At 39.5% G+C, this 21,671-nt stretch overlaps 1 protein-coding gene across 3 annotated transcripts in view; it reads left to right on the plus strand.

The window, feature by feature from the left end:
- Window positions 1-21,671, plus strand: part of LOC126482292 (uncharacterized) — a 137,762-nt gene that overhangs the window by 10,329 nt on the left and 105,762 nt on the right. For all 3 annotated transcript variants that reach the window (XM_050106292.1, XM_050106293.1, XM_050106294.1), the window contains exon 2: window positions 2,748-2,840. In XM_050106292.1, coding sequence (XP_049962249.1) covers window positions 2,749-2,840 — 92 coding nt within the window. In that variant the 5' untranslated portion in view covers window position 2,748. The remainder of the gene's footprint in view (window positions 1-2,747; window positions 2,841-21,671) is intronic.

A 21,671-nucleotide genomic window follows, 5' to 3' on the forward strand; every position in this document is an offset into this window, starting at 1 on the left:
GTTATTGACAACTTCCTTTACTCTCCAACTTTGTCACTGCATCTAGATGTTAGTATACGTGTCCACTGCTACTGTATTAGATTTTTATTAAACAAAAAAATTACTTATAATTTTCACTGTTAAAGTATGCAGTTTTAAATTTCAAACATGCCAGGATATAATTCCTTTTAAAGCTAAAGCATGCCAGTACTTCTAATATATCAAATTGTACAGCATGTTATAATTGTGACATGCCCATTTTTCTCACTATATTGCTGGGCACATAACTTTTAAATCCATCAGCCTTTTACTTTTTTATTATATGACATTGCTTCAAAACAGCACAAAGCAAGATAGGTATTGTTTCTGGTCTTACATTGTACATATGTAAGCTCCATTTTCCATCTCTTATTATGTAAAATATTTGTACATCCATCGTATTATGTATTAACAATATCAGTTCAGATCCACTTGAAAATGGCCTGGATGTGAAGACCTAAACTGCTCATTGACTGAAATAAATGTACATTTGAGCAACTGACGCAGCTATTCATTAATATGCTACAACGTTTTCACCGCTGCTGAAAATGATTACTGCACAATATTCCATTTCATCAATTGCCTTCTCTGGCAACATGCTATGGTACTCTGGCATAGGTATTTCTTTGTGTATTATGTCTGCAGTCATGCACCTGAAAAAAAAAATTAAATGGCTTATCATTGATACTGGTATATATTAAGGAAAATGGGGGACTCTGAACAGAGCCCTGTGGCCCCCAGTTAACTGCATTCAAGTGAGATTGATATCTGTTCCATGTGTATTGACACTAGAGACCAGCCTTCTATTTCCTATTTTTTATCTATGAAATGAACTTATTGTCTGGCTTTTCACATAATTCCATACTGTTCCAGCTTATGCAGTGATATAGTGTGATTCACAAAATTCAGTGCATTTGTTTAATCAGAGAAGATAGTGTCTTCATCTTACCATTTAGCACTGACAGTGCCCTGTATGGAAAAGATTAATTTTTTTCCTTTGTTGATGCTCCTTTCCTGAAACCAAACTGCCTGTCAGCCAACAAATTATACCTACTGAGTGTGTTGTTTTTCTCTTAATGTCACCATATCAGACACCAGTGGTAGCAAGGGTACTGGCTTGCACTTTTCTACATTATCTCTTACACTTTTTTATTAGATGGTTCTACTCTATATACATATGGTCACATATACCACATTTAGTGCATGAAAAGTAACAGTTATTATTATTCTCGAATCAGAAACATACAAATTTACAGTAGCCATACACATCAATAAATATGTACATATATATACACAAATTGTATTTATATTACATGTGCCCCAAGGCGCTTGGAGTGGCCTGCAAGAGATCAATCTTCATGCAGGATGTAGGGCACAAAAGGCACTGGAGCATGTGGCTTGTGGTTTATTCTTGTCCACAATCACAGGACGTATCTTCTGTTATGAAGCCCCACCTCTTCAGGTTGTCTCTGGATCGTCCAACTCCTGATCGTAATCTGTTTAAAGATTTTCACACCCGCCTTTTCAGGACCACAGTTGACCATCATATCGATGAATATAGAAGGTATATCATCACCAAAAGAAGAACTGTTACAAGAGCCGTGCAGACAAAAATAACAGTGTAGTAGTAGTAGTAGTAGTAGTAGTGTTATGTATTAGCATGACAGACCAATTGTCTGTATGAGAATTACTTTATACAAACCAGCAGCCTACTGACAACGTGGTTGTCCCCCCTTCAAACTTCACAAGCAACACAGCAGTTGTGAGAGTAGAACATGAACTTGTTACTTTTTTTAGCTGTGTGCCTTCCTGAGACTATTGCTTCTTTTTGCCATTCCATATTTACCATACCTTGAAATTTATGCTTGATTATAGAAAAATAGAATTCTTGTAACACAATTTTGAATGCATGATGAACAACATGAGAGGAAATTGTTTTAGTGCCCATTAAAGCATAAAGTAATACAACAAAGTAAATGTTAGATTTATATACCTTTTACTAAAATAACCATTCATGACTGTGTAATTGACAAATAGCTATCAAAGGACATTTTGACAAAAAGTGATTTTTAGCAAACGCAAGGAAACACTAAGAAATGTTTTCGTACTGTGCCTCTCATTGGACCACAAACTAAGCATTCAGTCTGTACATTATATAATGTACCATCAGATTATTGCATGACGTATATTAACTTAAGTGGAATGGTGGTTGTTACTCTGGATGTTCTACAGGACTAAGAGAAAAAGCTTGATGGGAAGAAGGGGTTTGACAGGACATACCCTGAGGCATCAAAGAATCAAAAATTTGGTAATGGACAGTCATGCTATAGTAAACAGGCAGTAGTTATGCAGAGATGAAGAGGCCTGCACAGGTTAAACTGTATGAAGAGCTGCACCAATCCAGTCTTTGAACTGAAGACCACACCAACAAACAAGAAAAACCTTAAATGAACATACATTATGCCCAGTGAACTAAATTGCCACTTGCAGGTCCAGTTAAATATTCTCAGATTAAAGATAAAAATGTAATTATCAACTTCATTCCTGGGGAAGTTTTTCATGGGGAACTTTGTGAACGACAATTAATATGCCATATCGAGATGATTTCAGTAATGTACGTAATTCTTTGATTTCGTCATCTCGTTTGCTAAGGCATTTTATATTAATAATATATATAAGTAGCATTAATTTTATCATGGCATATTCTAATGCCTGGTTTGTTTTAGCAGCATGGTACACAAGAAATCGGAGTACAGGCTACAGTTCCATGTCTTGCCCAATGACCTGAGGAAGCAAATATGGCAAGAAAATCTCAGATTCAGGTAATGAAAATAGTACTCCCAAAAGTTACACTATATATAAATCTTATTTTACAAATGCAACAGTTTTAGTACTGTTGTAAAACAAAATCATTTATAAAATTTTCTCTCTCTCTCTCTCTCTCTCTCTCTCTCTCTCTGCCTGACAAAGCATACACAAGGGGAGAAACAAACTAACTTCATTGGTTGAGAGGATAAGTGACGTTACTTCAGTGATTACAAAATCAAGCCAATGTTTCAAAGCATTTGGTAGTATGAGCTCACTTATCAGTATGATGTTGCATTCCCCGCTGACGTCTGAAACCTGGACTGATTTGTTTGGGAAGAGAGTCGTTAAGCCATCATATCCTCTCCTGAGACAAGCTGGTCCACAACTGTGTTCCTTGATAGCCTACACACTGGCATCGGGATGAAGTTGGCATCTGAGCTGGCGCCGCATGTGTTCTATGACGTACAGGTCTGGGGACGTTGTTCACCATGGAAGTACCTCAACAGATACAGGTAGTTCGTAGAGATATGTGTGAAATGTGGGTGAGATTTATCCTGCTAAAAGAGGCATCACCTACTGTTGCTTGAGAGGTAACATATGGAGGCGCAGGATGCCCATGATATATCGTTGTGGTGTCATAGTTCCCTCAATCTCTACCAGACGTGACCTGAAGTCATATGCGATGGTTCCCCACACCTCCTTATCCTTACAAAAATGATAATAAATGTTGATAGGTCACTGATAACAGTCACAAGATGTTAGTTGAATTTCTTTATGTCATTTTGTGTTTCGTACAGAGCCCATCACTGTCAGAGCAAAATACAAAGGTGATGAAAAAAAATTGAGATGCAAACAATGTCACACATAAAAATCCACAGTGATGAGATAGTAGCAGCAAGTCATCACCATCAGTACACAAACTTTGGAGACTAACAGTGAGGCCTCTTTCAACCTCTGTCAATGGTCACTCAAAACCCTATGCCATTCACGCCCTTTGTATACACTACCAGGCCTGGTAACACCACTGAACATGGACAACACATACACATACTTCAAGGAGGAGTTAAATAATGTTGCCCACAACACCTGCCACTATCTGTATTACTTACAACACAGGTAGGCCTTATCACCTACAGACATGCCTTCCCAGCAATCCTCTAGCGTAGACACAATGTATGCCGTCTTGAGTATGGAGCTAAAACACTAGTGCAGACAAAACATTCTCAGATTCCTGGCACATTCTCATGTATGCTTTCAATATATGTCACTCACAACTCATTCATTTATTTAAGAAAAAAAAAAAAATTACACGGTCAAGTTGTGAATTACGAAATGTGCCAGGATAGGGAGTGAATAATTTCATGACTGTTTGCAACATACCTGTCATGGAAATGATCATAATTGTCTTGGTGTGCAGAAATCTACTGTAATATGTCTCTTTAAACAACATTCTGAGACTTATTGGTCTCTGCATATATGTAGTGATTGTCAGCTCTCAATATATGTCAGGAGCCAATGTAGAGCTGTCTGTGCAAAAAACATGTGGTGTGCCTAGATGAATACCTGCAAGTGTTGACGTTTATACTCAAATCTTATTTACAGTGATCAAGAATGCCACTTTCAAAGGGAACTGCAGGCATTTGAAGTGGAAAGGCAAGTTTGTTGGGATGACAGGAATTCATGGTATCAACATTGTTTCTCATTTGGCTGTGCTAGTGATGATGATGGCCTACATGATGCAGTTCCGTGAAGCATAACCTGGTGCCATTACACAATCTTGCTGCATTCAGGGTTCACATTAGTATGACAGGCACACCCACCTTCAGTTCCAACTTGTGGGACAGTGCTCCCAATAGCTCTAATGAACTTAGTAGCTCCACAGGATATGTAGTAGCATTGTCTCTTGTCATCACTGTATTGACTGACGTGTAAGTGTTCACCTCACCAGGTACCTAATCAATAATTTTTTTACCGGTGCTTCCCACAGATTCGTTCTTGGGCACAAGTGTTCCTGTTTCACATAACCACTCTTTGTTTCTCGTTTTTCTGTAAGCATAGAGAAATCTCGTTTATTAGGCTATCTTCCAAGCTTACAACATTGCGGAAGCAATTTCAAAACTTATCAGACCTTCCACACTCATTGCCATGCAGCCCTCGCCAACCTCAAGGAGGTATTGAACAAAGAGCTCAGACTCTGTCACTGTAGAGCTGGACTCTTACACTAGTTGTGAGGTGCATTTTTTTTTCTTTTTATTACATTTGCCCACAGAGGCAAAGATTGAGATGCACAATGATCTCATCTGCTGCATTGCCTCGCCTGATGACCAGCAGCATCTGTCAGAAATAGCTTGTGAGCAAGACACTCAATCCACCCATCAACATGCAGTTACAGCAGATGTCTTGCAAGCCCTGATTGAGTGCATCGATTGCATTCTTGTGTGTCATTGAGCATTTATCTTGCATGATCAATTTGCACTGATACAGCAGAACAGTGTGACCACTGTTCTTGCTTATATTGCAAGTGGGGGTTTTCTCATTCACAAGATTCAGCGGATGCTTGAACACAGAGTGGACAGATTTTCATCCAGTGAGCAAGATTGCAGCTATCCCAGAGGATGCAACAACTATTGCGACATTCCTGTCCTTGCACAACTGCACCAGTTGCAAGTTCAACTGGAATGTCATGCCCTTTGCTCTGGTAATAGTTGGGGTTCGGTTTGGGCAACTTGAACCCCCTAGGCTGCAGTGCCATAACTGAGCTCCCTGATCAAACTAGTGAACAACTGTCCTGCTTGTTGTGGGATGGGCATGCTGAAATCAGACAGCCATTATCCCATGACTGAGAAAATTTTATCCTCAATAAGTTTCTGTGCTTTATTGAAATATACATTGTCGCTGGCATGTGCTGTCCCTTGGTACCGGTGTTCAATCTATTTTGATAATGCTGTTTTATATTTTTTCCAAAGTGTCATGAGATTTGAGAGTCCGTAGGTACTCAACATGATAACGAAGAGCTCTCATAACTTGGCCAATGATCAACACAATATGGCATCCTCCATCATAGGCACCGTGTGGCCCTTATCTTCCCATTGCCTCACATGATTCCTGGAACATGGATTTTTCCTATCCATCAACTGTTTTGAGGGCCTGAAAACAGATGGGACACTGGATGCAGTTCAGCAGCATTCGTACACAGTAACATTCAAAGTGTGTTAAGACATCTGACACCTTCACACATTGCCAACCTTTCACAGAAGATGCCGTACACACAAAGTTTCCATTATTTCTGTGGCACATTCCATCTGAAACATTTTGGCACTTCTGCATACACCAAAGTTTGAGCAAAGTCATCTGTCTGACAAAGACAGAAAACTGCAGTAAGAAAACTATGCCATTGTTCAAGAATCATGATAATATCATAATTCAACACACTTCCACAATCCAAGTTTTCAACATTAATTCTTCTGAACTATTGAGACCCAAGAAACAATTAAATCTACAAAAAATTATAAGTCCTTCAACTCTAAACAGAAAAGCCAAGTCACTATTTAAGAATCCCGATAATATCACATTCTAATACACTTCCCAAACATTCTGTGTGTTGCAAAATATTTCTATGCATATACATTTTTACAGAGTTTAGTGATGATTTTATCCAACAGGAATATTTCTGCTGTTCTAGATTTATGTACATACTGTCTCTGGCCAAATTATTAGACACACTGCACATTTTAATGTTATTTGTAATAATTATGTGTTGTGTACTATATTTAATGTGATTATTCAGAAAAATTATGACAGTTATTTTGAGCACTTACTACATTGTTGAATTTTGTATCTACTGTTGCTATGTGACATTGGATTATTGACTTATTGTAGGTGTGCAGAGTACAGCGTACAGGAAAGGACCTGTTCAGTTACGTTTTCGCGTGTAGCTGGTGTAACACTTTGTTTGCTTTGATTATCAATTTTGTAATGTTGACATCACAATTGATTGTTTAACAGCCATATGTTACTAATTGTGACCTTTTAAAATGGGTAAAAGAGGGGACATATCACCACATAAAAAAGCTGAGGTCAGAACCCTCGTTAATACGAAAATGTATTCCAGTTGAGAAATTTCTCGAAGGTTGGAAATGCCAGAAGCTAGTGTGAGGCGCATAAAGAAGAAAAATGATACAGGTGAAGAATTGAGCCCCAGAAGGAAGAATAAATGTGGAAGAATTCCAATTTTCACCCCAAGATCAGAAAGATTTCTCAAAATAAATTGCCTAGAAAACAGATTTGCAGCAACGAAACAGATAAAATCTCAACTGGAAGAGGCTAATGTGAATGCATCTGAATGCACTGTTCACAGAAAGTTGGAGGATGTTGATTTCAAGGTCTGTCAACCCGCTAGGAAACCAAAGTTAACAGCCACAATGAAAGCAAAGTGTCTGAAGTGAGCTAAACAGTGGTGTGATAAGGATGTGGACTTCTGGAGATCGGTAATTTAACTTTAAAATTATTATTTGTGATATGATATAACTTACGTACATTTATTCATACTATATTAATTATGTTTCTTGATTTATACAGGTATGCTTCAGCGATGAAAGCACATTTGATATTTTAACTAACAAATCTCAGTATGTGCACCGTCGAACAGGAGAAAAATTTCATCCCGACTGCATTATTCAGACTGTAAAACATGCAACTAAGGTGATGATTTGATCTGTCATCTGTGGCAAGGGTACAGGACATCTATTCGTGGTTAAAGGCATAATGAGGCAAGACCAGTACAAGAAAGTCCTGCAAAAACGGTTAATACCACAGCTCAGAGAATGGTTCCCGAATGGGGAACCATTTATTTTTATGCAGGATGGAGCTCCCTGTCACACAGCCAGGTGAATTAAATCCTTTCTGAAGGAACAAAATATCCCACTGTTAGACATGAACTCCACAGAAAATGTATGGGAATTGATGAAGAGGGAGATGGCAAAAGGTGTCATCACAACAAAAACACAGCTCTTAGAGAAGATCATCCATGTGTGCTATTATCATCCACAGTACAGTCCTGCATCGACAGCATGCCACAACTTATGAAGGCTTTCATAGCTGCAAAAGGTGGCTTAACAAGATATTGAAACTAATGTTTCCACTTTCACAATTTTTAATTTTTGTTGCAATTATTGAAATAAAATATTTTCAACAAATATTATGCCTTATTTATTTGTTATATCACCTTAGTTATGAAGTAGACTACACATAATCATTTTATCACAATTTATGTATTTAAAAAGAATTGTTACACATAAATCAAAATTTACTTAAAACTGTAATGCGTCTAATAAATTGGCCAGGGGCTGTACTTATTCTTTTAGTTGAAAACTAATCTTAATGTTAAACTAAATGCAATAATTTGATATTTAACTTTCATTAATGACTTTTCAATCATGATACTCATCGCTTGGGATCAGTAGTCACATTTTCAGGGCCACAGTTAACGATTATTTCTATTAACAAAGAAGAGGAGGCACATAGAAGTTGTGACATGCATAGACCAAAAATAGATGGAATGCGTCTCGCCATTGAAAGACCACATGATAAGTATGGAAGTGCTATCTTTGTTCATCCAGATATCTATATCCTATCCACAGCATTCATGGAGGAAAACAATATTGAAATTCTCACTCTAGACACAGTTAATTGCATCATTACATCACATTATAAACCACCTGGTACTGAATTAATTGTTAACAAACCACCCAATTTTCTAAACAAACGTGCAGATTGTGATCAGCGATTTCAACAGCCATAGTACCGTTTGGGGCTGTGATCATGAGGATGAGAATGTTACAGCAGTACAAGTATGGGCAGAAGCAAGTCACCTGACTTTAAACCATGATGGAAAACTGCCTGGTCTTTTAACAGCGGCTGGTGGAAGCAAGCGTAAAATCCTGACCTAATTTTTGGTAGTAGCAGTATCAGCCAACAATGTGTAACATCTGTCTGCTCCCCAATACCCAACTCGCAGCACAGACCAATAATGTGTCAATTATTTGCTGCTATAAGACCACTTTTTGGAGAAGGTTTAATTTTAAGAAGGCTGGTCAAGATTTGTGGAATTGCTGGACATAGAAGTAACTTACATAGAATCAATACCCGAATGCTATGACACCTTCACTGTGGCTGTAAAGAGATGTTCGAGAATGTCTATCCCTCGCGGCTCTCTAACATCTCATATCCCCGGGCTTACTTCAGACTAAGCCATGTTACTAGCAGAATATATCTACTTATTTGGGGAAAAAAATACATTTCAGTGAAGCAACTGTGGAAGCAGGGAACAAGCTTATTTCCTCTATAAGGGAGACAAAAAGGGATAAGTGGATAAAAACCACAGAAAACTTGGATCTGAAAAGAGACAGCCATAAAGCTTGGAGACTTGTGAGACACCTAAACAATGATCCAACTAAGACCATTACACATCATAATATTACTGCCAATCAAATAGCACATCTGTTACTGATGAATGGGAAGCCAACACACAAATCGCAAAAACCAAAATTGCAAAGAGGAGAGTAATGACCTTACATCATTCAGCATGGAAAAACTACAGATGGCTATCAAACAAAGTAAAAATGGTAAAGCAGCTGGCTTGGATGATATACGAACTGAGCAAATTAAACACTTCGGCTTAAATACAAAGAGATGGATTCTTCTACTTTTCGATAACTGTGTAAGTAGAAACCAAATTCCAAAGATATGGTGGAAGAGTCGAGTGATTGCTTCGCTGAAACCTGGCAAAGAAGGAAATGATCCAAAGAATTTTAAACCAGTTGCACTACTTTGTCATCCTTACAAAATGCTGGAAAGACTGATTTTAAATCGCCTATCACCTGCAATTGACCCCTCACTTATATCTTAGCAATCTGAATTTCGTCCAGGTAAAAGCTGTACTGGACAATTGCTAAATCTCACACAGTTTATAGAAGATGACTTTGAAGCTCAGAAGGTGACAGAAGTGGCATTTGTCGACTTATCAGTGGCATATGATATGGTCATTCACCAGCTACTACTAGTCAAGGTCTAAAATCTGACCAAAGATTTAGGTCTAACCAGACTCATCGCCTCCCTTCTGCAGAATGACAGGTTCTTCGTCAACTTTCAAGGACAGTGTAGTCGATGGAGACTACAGAAGAATGGCCTCCTGCAAGGAAGTGTTTTGGCTCCAATTCTGTTTAACATATACACAAACAACCAACCTATAGCCCCAAACACCAGGAGCTTCTTATATGCTGACGACCTTGCTCTAGCCACCCAGAGCACAGATTTTGAATCAGTGGAGAACAACCTCAAGAATGTCCTTGAGGATCTATGAAGATACTAAAACACAAACCAGCTTAAACCAAACCCTTCAAACACCCAAGTGCGTGCTTTTCATTTGAGAAACGAGGAAGCTACTCACAAATTGAAAATAGTATGGTCAGGGGTCAAACTGGAACACTACAAGACTCCAAAATACGTAGGAGTGACACATGACAGATCTCTCACTTTCAAAAAGCACCATATGAAATGCAAGTCAAAAGTTTCCACCAGGAACAATCTCCTACAGAAACTGGCCAGATCACAGTGGGGTAGTCAACCTGAAACAAACCGAACATCTGCAATGGCACTATGCTATTCTGCAGCAGAGTTTGTCTGACCTGTTTCGTGTTATTCAACTCATGCCAAGCAGGTGGATGTAGCACTCAACAAAACTTGCAAAATTATAACAGGTTGCTTGAAATCCACTCCAGTTCAACGGCTTTACCACCTTGCAGGAATAGCACCACCACCTGTTCGAAGAGAGATAGCTGCGAACAAGGAAAGAAAGGCAGCAGAACAGGAAGTTACCCATCCTCTGCATGGGCATGAATCACATCTGCAACAACTGAAGTGGAGGATGAGTTTCCTTAGGACTCGAAGGAACTTAGAACCACTGAAAAAGCTGGGTTACAACTATGGAGGGCAACGACCTACTTTCCCCATGGGTTGGAAAAGAGTTGTTGAAGCTTTACATCCAGGCCATGACAGGGAATGGACAACTTAGAAGTCCCTGAATAGACTGAGATCTGGAGTTGGAAGATCAAAAGTTAACTTGGCAAGATGGGGATACACTGACCCAAATGATACTTGGCGTGACTGTGGAGGAGAACAGACAGTTCGGCACATGCTTCGGTGTTGATTGTGCCCAGTCTCCTCTACAGATGATGATTTTCAACAAGCAACAGAAAATGCACTGGAAGTGGCCAAGTTTTGGTCAAAATTAATTTAATCATAACTGTGTAAAATGTAAATGTACCTGTATGTTTCTGACACGAGAATAATTAAAAGTAGCCACACTGACCATCTCAAAGGAGCAGTGATTTTTTCCAGAATAAAAGGGTATAGGCTATCACCATTCCAAAGTTCATCCAAATCTGTCTAGCCACTTCAGTGTTAAGGAGTAACAAACATATTAACTTGCTGAAGAAAGAAAATAATTTCTAGTTCAGTGCATCACAAATTTTATAGTATTTGTGTGTGCAACAGTGTCATCTGCCTTCACATGTGGGCCTGTTAGCAGTAGATACTCTCACATTTCATAATCAGATCCAGACTCACTAAAAGTCTACCACATTCTACATGTAAAGGAATGATACTGCTGCCAGTCTTCAAGTGTTTTAGAAGCTATAAGATGTGTGATGCTCAGTGGCTAAAATGCAAAAAATAGGCTTGTATGGAGCTATGGATTACACACTTTGAGGAGTGTATAAGCATTGCATTCTTTATGTTGAATCATATTATGTAGGTCATATTAAAAAGTAAAAGCATTTTCATAAATACAACACAGTTCAAAAGTCAAGAGTAATTAGCTTTTTCTAAAAGTAATTATTGTTCTGTTTTTCACGTTATATTCTTCAAGTCAAGAAATATCTCACTTTTATAAGTAGCCTATTTGTTAATTCAGGGTATAAGCTAATTCAATTTCAGATTTCTTCCAAAGTTGTCCAGCAATTTCAGCATGAAGGAGTAACAAAGATACAAACAAACTTTTGCATTTATAAAATATAAGGGGCATTCAGATGAAACCCGGTCACTAGTGTAAAGTAATGGTAATGATTTTATTAACTCAAAAATGTAGTTATACACAGTACACATACTCAAAAATGGTCGCCAAAACTGTTGGCACATTTATCCCATTGCGACACTAGCCGGTCGATTCCATCCTTGAAGAAGCTATTAGGCTGCTGTCGGATCCAGGCCTGGACCGAGTCACACATTTCGTTGTCTGTTGCAAATATAGCTTGTTTTAGAGGTCCAAACACATGAAAGTCACATGGTGAAAGGTCAGGACTATGCGGTGGATGTTCCAGCGTTTCCCACCTAAACTGCTGCAATGTCATCTTCACCGCATTGGCCGTGTGTGGCCACTGCATTATCTTGCAGGAGGATAATGCCATTGGGCAACATGCCTCGGCATTTTGACTTGATGTCTAGTCTAAGGTACTGTAATGTGGTTTGATTAAGCTGGGCATTGATGGTGGGTCCCCATTCCAGGAACTCAACAAGCAGTGGACCCTTGTGGTTAAAAAAGGAGGACATCATGAGCTTACCAGAATGGGTGTGCACGGCTTATGATTTCTTTAGAGGTGGTGAAATCACATGTTTCTTGTGCTTGCTCTGATGCTTGCTTTCTAATTCAAAATAGTGACTCCATGTTTTGTCACCTGTGACTTACCTAACAGAAAGCTGTATTCCTCCTCATGATAACGTTACAGATGACTCAAAGACAGCGCCATTCGAGTATTGCACTGTTTGGTGGTCAGTTGATGGGGAACGTACTGCACACAGATTTTTTGAAAGTTCAAATGTTGATGCATTTTGGTGTTGGCAGTGCCCATGCTAATACCCAGTAACTGATGGATCTCATCCACAGTGGTTCTGTGGTTGTCCAAGACTAAAGCACTCACTTCCACAACCATTTTCAGTGTAGTGATACAATGAGCTTGTCCAGGACGAGCATCGTCTTCCAGTGACTCTTGTCCCTCAAGGAATCATTTGCGTCATTCCACAACACTTGAACGGCTTAGACTGTACTCACTGTACAGTCTTCATTCGCCAATACATTCCACAGCCTCCAACACCCTCCGCTGCCAAAAATCGAGTCACTCCTTGTTGTTCCTGCTTACTCGCCTGCTTGTTTGGTAGTGGATGATAAATTGTGTGACCACCTTCTCTTCGGCATGAAACCACACTGGTGCTATGCAACCTCAAACTGTGCACACATGTCAGTCTCTCTACCAATAGATGGCACCACCATACCCGCAGTTACGTGGTGCCACCTTACGTGTAAGGCGAAGGTAGATGCACTGACCAGATTTCATTTGAATGAACCTCATATATGGGGTGTACAAGCATCAAGAGGGAACTATAAGACCGAGAACAAAGTGCTCAGATTCAAAAGTGTATAAGACAGTTATGCAGTCTTTCAACCCTACTATTCAATCTTTTCATTGAAGAAGCAGTGACAGAAATAAAAGAAAGGTCCAAGAGTGGGGTTAAGATTCAGGGTGAAAGGACATCAGTGATAAGATTAATGATGACATTTCTATCCTCATTGAAGGTAAAGAAGAATTACAGGACCTGTTGAATGGGATGAATTGTTTAACAAGTACAGAATAAGAACTGAGAGTAAACCAAAGAAAGAAGAAAGTAATGAGAAGTAGAATAAGTAAGAATACCGAGAAGCTTAATAGCAAAATTGGTGATCACAAAACAGATAAAGTTAAGGAATTTTGCTTATATTGGAAGTGAAATAACCCATGACATAAAAATCAAACTAGCACAGGCGGGAAGGACATTCCATAGAGAAGTCTACATAGGCCTTTATTTGAGGAAGAAATTTCTGAGAATGTACGTTTGGAGTGCAGCATTGTATAGTTGTGAACCATGGCTTGTGGGAGAACTACGAAAGAAGAGAACTGAAGCAGTTTAGATGTAATCCTACAGACGAGTGTTAAAGATTAGGTGGCCTGATAAAATAAGGAGTGAGGAGTTTCTCCGTACAATCAGTGAAGAAAGGAACTAATGGAAAAGATGAAGGGACAGGATGATAGAAGATGTTTTAAACCATCAGGCAATAACTTCCCTGGTGCTAGACGGAGCTGCAAAGAATAAAATTTTAGTGGGAAACAGAGCAGAATACGCCCAACAAATAACTGAAAACAAAGAGTGCAAATGCTACTCAAAAATGTTTGGCACCATAGAGGAATTCGGGTGGGCTGTATCAAACCAGTCATACAGGCTGATTGTGGGGGAGTAACCAAACACCAAATAGTTGAGGTGCTGAATCTAAAATAGGTAGAGCAACAAGATTCCATTACTAGGTTTCAGATAAATTCTTCTTTAGAGATATAGAATGTACAGGTACATCCACATTGTCCTGGTTGACTGCAGTGTGCAGGCACTGCCACTCTACTTCAAAAGGTGTACTTATGGCAGCTGCAGGTGAGTGATTGGCTAACCTCCCAGAATTACACTTCAGGGATGGAATTTACTCACTGGTGAAATGTTCGTTAGGCAAAGAAGAACAGTCAAAAAAATTACATTTTTTGCCTAAGAATACACTGTTTCACTGCCAGGCTGAGAACTTCTCATCTTGTCTTTGAACTGTCATATAAAAGTGACTTTAGAAAAGTTACTTAGCAAAGAAATATTGTTTACAATGTTCATCTTGAGTCTAAAATGTGTTCGAACTGAAACCTTGGAAGTGTCAAAATTGTCACTTGATAAATGTGTACATCATGGGGCCTTATTTAGCATAAGGCAACAACAGATATTAGAGCAATTTCTTGAGATTTTCTTGCTGCTTAAGGTTTCAGTGATAACTTAAGCTTTTGATAACATCCTCTATGTGTACATCTACATTTACATCTATACTCTGCAAACCACCGTGAAGTGCATGGCAAATGGTACCCACCATTGTACCAGTTATTAGGGTTTCTTCCTGTTCCATTCACATTTGGAGTGCAGAAATAATGATTGTCTGAATGCCTCTGTGCCTGCTGTAATTATTCAAAACTAATCTTTACGATCCGTATGTCAATGATATGTAGGGGCTTGTAGTGTATTCCTAAAGTCGTCACATAAACCTGGTTCTTGAAACTTTGTTAATAGGCTTTCTTGGGATGCTTTATGTGTCTTCAAGAGTCTTCCAGTTCAATTTCTTCAAAATCTCTGTGACTGTCCCATGGACTGAACAAACCTGTGACCATTCGTGCTGCGATATTCTGTATACTTTCAATATCCCCTGGTAGTCCTACTTGGTACAGGTTCCGCACACTGGAGTAATATTCTAGAACAGGTTGCATGAGTGACTTGTAAGTCATCTCCTTTGTAGATTGATAGCACTTCCCCAATGTTCTACCAATAAACCGAAGTTTACCACCTGCTTTGCCTACAGCTGAACCTACGTGATCATTCCATTTCATATCCCTACAAAGTGCTTCATCCAGATATTTGTATGAGTTTCCCGAGTCCAACAGTGACTCATTGATAGTATACTACATTTTTTTCATTTTGTGAAGTGCAAAATTTTACATTTCTGAACATTTAATACAAGTTGCTAATCACTGCACCACTTTGAAATCTTATCGAGATCTGAGTGAATATTTAAGCAGCTTCTCTCACATATTACTTCATTATAGATAACTGCATCATCTGCAAAAATCCTGATTTTACTATTAATATTGTCTACAAGGTCATTAATATCCAACATAAATAGCAAGGATCCCATCGTACTTCCGTGATTGGGAATTAATTACAGATGGTATTCCTCAAGGCCATCTTGGGTCCGTTACTTTTTCTTGTGTACATTAATGACCTATTATCTGTTACATTATCAGGTGCTAAGTTTGTTTATATTGCAAAACACAAATGTTGCAATACGTAGGAAGTCAATTACAGATTTAGAAATGTCTGCTAATCAAATTTTCACTGACATTAATAAATGGCTTAAACCTAATTCACTGTAATTAAACTTTCACAAGACCCATTATATGCAGTTCATAACCTGTAAGAGATTTCCTTCCAGTATGTGTACACTATGTGATGAAAAGTATCCAGACACCTACATGAAAAAGACTTAAAAGTTCATGGCACCCTCCATCGGTAATGCAGAAATTCAGTATGGTGTTGGCCTACCCTTAGCCTTGATGGCAGCTTCCACTCTCGCAAGCATGTGTTCAATCAGGTGCTGGAAGGTTTCTTGGGGAATGGCAGCCCATTCTTCAAGGAGTGCTGTACCGAGGAGAGGTATCAATGTCGGTTGGTGAGACCTGGGATGAAGTCAGCGTTACAAAATATCCCAAAGGTGGTCTGTAGGATTCAGGTCAGGACTCCGTTAGGCCAGTCCATTACAGGGATGTTATTGTCTTGTAACCACTCCACCACTGGCTGTGCACTATGAACAGGTGCTCGATCATGTTGAAAGATGCAATCGGCACCCCTGAATTGCTCTTCAATAGTGGGAATCAATAAGGTGCTTAAAAAACATCAGTGTAGGCCTATGATGTGATAGTGCCATGCAAAATAACAAGGGGTGCAAGCCCCTCTGTGAAAAACATGACCACACCATAACACCACCGCCTTCGAATTTTACTGTTGGCACTATACATGCTGGCAGGTGACGTTCACTGGGCAGTCAGGCTACCTGCGCCATGCAATCGGATCGCCACATTGTGTACCGTGATTCGTCACTCCAAGCAACATTTTTCCACTGTTCAATCGTCCAATTTTTATGCTCGTTACACCAAGGAAGGCGTCGTTTGGCATGAAGTATGGCTTATGAGCAGCTGCTTGACCATGAAATCCAAGTTTTCTCACCTCCCGCTTAACTGTCATAGCACTTCCAGTGGATCCTGATGCAGTTTGAAATTCCTGTGTGATGGTCTGGATAGATGTCTGCCTATTACACATTAGGACCCTCTTCAACTATTGGTGGTCTCTGTCAGTCAACAGACAAGGTCAGTCTGCACTCCTTTGTGCTGTACATCTCCGTTCACGTTTCCACTTTTCTATCACATCAGAAACAGTGGACCAAGGGATGTTTAGGGGTGTGGAAATCTCATGTTCAGACATATGACACAAGTGACACCCAATCACCTGACCACATTTGGAGTCCATGAGTTCCGGGGAGTGCCCCATTCTGCTCTTTCACTATGTCTAATGACTACTGAGGTCGCTTTTATGGGGTACCTGGCAGTAGGTGGCAGCACAATGCACCTAATGTGAAAAACGTTTGTTTTGAGGGGGTGTCCGGATACTTTTGATCACATGGTGTATAACATATGAGGACTTGCAGATTGAAAATGTTGACAATATTAAATTTCTGGGATTACAACTCGATAATAAATTCAGTCGGAAAGGGTATACCACAGAATTGCTGAAGCACCTAAACAAGTCTGTATTTGCAGTGAAAATGATGTCAGATGTAGGAGATATAAAAAAAACTTGCATAATTTACATACTTCCATTCTACGAGGGCCGTTCAGAAAGTAACCTCCGGTTGATTTAAAAAAATACACCAAGTTAAATAAAAATATTTTAATATATACATCTTACAACTACATCTTTGCACTATTTTTCTACATAGTCTCCATAGTGATTGAGGCACTTATCGTATCTCTTCACAAGCTTTGAAATTCCTTCTGCATAAAAATCACCCGCTTGTGCCTGGAGCCAGCCTGTGACCGCATCTTTGAGCTCTTCGTCGTCATCAAACCGCTGTGACCCGAGCCATTTCTTCAAATGCATGAAGAGGTGATAATCACTTGGCGCCAGGTCTGGGCTGTAAGGTGGATGGTTGATAACGTCCCACGTGAAGGACTCAAGAAGGGCCGTTGTTCTGCGTGCAGAGTGAGGACGGGCGTTATCGTGCAAAAAAACGATACCGGAAGTCAGCACACCACAGCGTTTGTTCTGTATAGCCCATCGTAACTTTTTTATTGTTTCACAGTACACGTCTTGATTAATGGTCGTACCACGTTCCATGAATTCAACCAACAACACCCCTTTGGCATCCCAAAACACCGTTGCCATCAGTTTTCTGGCAGAAAAACCTTGCGAGGCTTTTCTTGGTTTGGTAGGCGAATTTGAATGTGCCCACATCTTTGATTGTTCTTGTCTCAGGGTTCACGTACTTAATCCAGGTTTCGTCACCGGTCATGATTCTGTTTAACAATGGTTCTCCTTCGTCCTCATAATGTGACAGAAAGTCTAATGCAGAGGCCATTCTTTGAGTTTTGTGGTGGTCGGTAAGAATTTTGGGCACCCATCGTGCACAGAACTAACGGTAACCCAAGCTTGCTGTCACTATCTCGTACAAGAGAGTCTTAGAAATCTGTGGAAAACCAGTAGACAACTCCGACATTGAGAAACGTCGATTTTCACGAACTTTTGCATCAACTGTCTGAACGAGTTCGTCAGTCACCAATGATGGTCTACCACTCCTCTCTTCATCATGAACGTTTTCTCGTCCACTTTTAAATAAACGTACCCATTCACGGACAACTCCTTCACTCATAACTCTTGGTCCGTACACAGCACAAAGCTCACGAAGAATAGCTGCTGCAGAATATCCTTTGGCTGTAAAAAACCTTATGACAGCACGCACTTCACATTTGGCGGGGTTTTCTATTGCAGCACACATTTCAAACTGCCACAAAAACTAAACTAGCGCAGGTACGACGTTCACTCGACCACGGCTTGATGCCGACTGACCTGCTGAGTGCGTGAATGCACAGATGGTGTTGCTACTCCCCCCACAACCCGCGCTCTGACCAATCGGAGGTTACTTTCTGAACCGCCCTCGTATTATCTCATATAAGTTTGTATTCTGGGGTAACTCATCAAACTGAGCAAAAGTTTTTTGCATGCCAAAGCGTGTAATATGAATTATTTGTAGTGTAAATTCAAGAACATCATGTAGGAACCTGTTCAAGGAACTTTGTATTCTAACCACTGCTTCTCAGTTTATTTATTCCTTAATGAAATTTGTTACAAGTAATATATCTTTACTTCCAACCAATAGCTTAATACATAGTATCAATACTAGGAGTAAGAAAAATCTACATAAAGACCTACAATCCTTTACCTTGGTCCAAAAAGGGGTCCAATATTTAGGAACACTCATTTTCAGTAAATTGCCAGCAACCTCTAAAAACTTAGTTTCAGATAGAGCACAGTTTGAACAGAGCTGGAAAGACTTTTTGGTAGGCAACATGTTCTACTCTATAGATGAATATCTTAACAGGAACTGTTAAACCTGATTAAGTAAAAATGTCTGTTTTGACAGTAATTGGTCACAGCAATCAAGATTAGGTATTTTGTGTATGATAAATTTATTAAAAGTGCATAACTATGTTTCATTCTAACAGTGTATTAATTCTATAAATATTAGCTGATTCAGTTCACTGTAATGTATTCACCTACTTTGATGATCTCTTGACAAATAATATGGGTAGTGTAAATTATATTCAAATGTTTTATGTTTGTTATGTTATACTTTCTGACATGTTCTGCACCTATGAGAGTCATCCCATTTTTTGATGTATGGAACAAAAACTGAATCTGCTCTAATCTAATCTAATCTCCTCGGGTACATCCAAAGTTACTTCTTCATCTGATGACCACTCTCCATGCAAGATAACATGTTGTGTCCTCCCTACCAAAACGTCTTCAGTCCGGTCACAAGTTTTACTCGATACCCCATATGGTCATACTTTTGTCAGTAACCGTAAATGTGGTACCGAGTCAAATGCTGTACAGAAATTAAGAACCAAACTGTTTGCTTATGGAATATCACCTCAGTTGTGCGACTGGATTCGTGATTTCCTGTCAGAAAGGTCACAGTTAGTAGTAATAGATGGAAAGTCATCGAGTAAAACAGAAGTAATATCCGGCATTCCCCAAGGAAGTGTTATTGGCCCTCTATTGTTCCTGATCTATATTAATGACATAGGATACAATCAGAGTAGCCCTATTAGATTGTTTGCAGATGATGCTGTCATTTACCGTCTTGTAAAGTCATCAGATGACCAAAACAAATTGCAAAATGATTTAGATAATTATCTGTATGGTGCAAAAAGTGGAAATTGACCCTGAATAAAGAAAAGTGTGAAGTTATTCACATGAGAGCTAAAAGAAATCCGCTAAATTTCGATTATGCGGTAAGTCACACAAACCTGAAGGCTGTAAATTCAACTAAATACTTAGGGATTACAATTACAAATAATGTAAATTGGAACAATCACATACATAATGTTGTGGGTAGAGCAAACCAAAGACTGTGATTCATTGGCAGAACACTTAGAAGATGCAACACGTCTACTAAAGAGACTGCTTACACCACACTTGTCCACCTTATTCTGGAGTATTGCTGTGTGGTGTAGAATCTGCATCAGGTGGGACTGACAGGTGACGTTGAAAAAGTTCAAAGGAATGCGGCTCATTTTGTACTATCGTGAAATAGGGACGATAGTGCCACAGACATGATACATGAATTGGAGTGGCAGTCATTAAAACAAAGGCTTTTTTTGGGATGGGATCTTTTCATGAAATTTCAATCAGCAGTTTTCTCCTCCGATTGCAAAAACATTCTGTGGCACCCACCTACATAGGGAAAAATGATCATCATGATGAAATAAGAGAAATCTGGGCTTGCACAGAAAAATTTAAGTGCTTGTTTTTCCTGCGGGCCATTCGAGACTGGAGCAGTAGAGAGACAGCTTGAAGGTGGTTCGTTGAACCCTCTGCCAGGCACTTTATTGTGAATAGCAGAGTACTCACTTAGATGTAGATTTAGAATATGTTCTAAGATTCTACAACAAATCAGCGTCAAGGATGTTGGATGGTAGTTTTGTGAATCACTTCTACTACCCTTCTTGTAGACGGTGGTGACCTGTGTCTTTTTCCAAGAACTGGGCATGGTTTTTTGTTCATAGATTACAGTTAGAAGAGGGCCTAACTCAGTTGAAAATTCAGTATATAATCTGACAGGGATTCCAACGGGACTTGAAACTTTGTTCAGTTTTAATGATATTGTCACATAGAAGAAGGTGTAATTAGATGAATGACGAACACTAACTTCACGTAATGAAGGTTTATTCAGCATTTGCACATACAAGAGCGTGGAGTGAACTGCCTCCAGCCAGAACACATTATAGTATATATACAGCCACAGAACATTCCAGTACAATGAGTCTTTACATTTGTGGATACTTCTATAATGTACTTGAACCAAATATAGAAATTAACGTTGTATAGTCCAGGTGAGTTTTGAACTCTCAACCCTCCATGCAACAGCTTAGCATCATAACCACTACACCATAGTGCTACTCAACTTCTTCTGCGACATTGCTCCCTGCTTAAGAGAACAGCATCTCAGTGTTACGTTGTCCTAGTCCGGGAATGAGTCATCGGTCATTCTCCGACTCCCGATGACTGATGCTCGCCCTGACGGTGATCTTCTTAGAACTTCTTTTGCTGCTATGCTCTTCATCACCTTACCGCTTGTTGCCTGTTGTTGGAGCTTCGAATTAACCGTGAGTGGCAGGATCCTTGTGGGGCTTCATTCGAAGGACGTGGACCGTATCTCTGATCTTTCATCGTCTTGCGAAATCTTCAACTTCATAAGTAACATCAGACAACTGTCTTACAACCTTATATGGTCTGAAGTAGTACCTGAGGAGCTTCTCAGAGAGACCAACCTGCCGAACAGGAGTGAAGATCCAGACGAGGTCATTAGGCTGGTGGACAACAGGGCGGTGGCTCGTGTCATAGCT

Source organism: Schistocerca serialis, chromosome 5, assembly GCF_023864345.2.
Source record: "Schistocerca serialis cubense isolate TAMUIC-IGC-003099 chromosome 5, iqSchSeri2.2, whole genome shotgun sequence".
NCBI classification, from domain to species: domain Eukaryota; kingdom Metazoa; phylum Arthropoda; class Insecta; order Orthoptera; family Acrididae; genus Schistocerca; species Schistocerca serialis.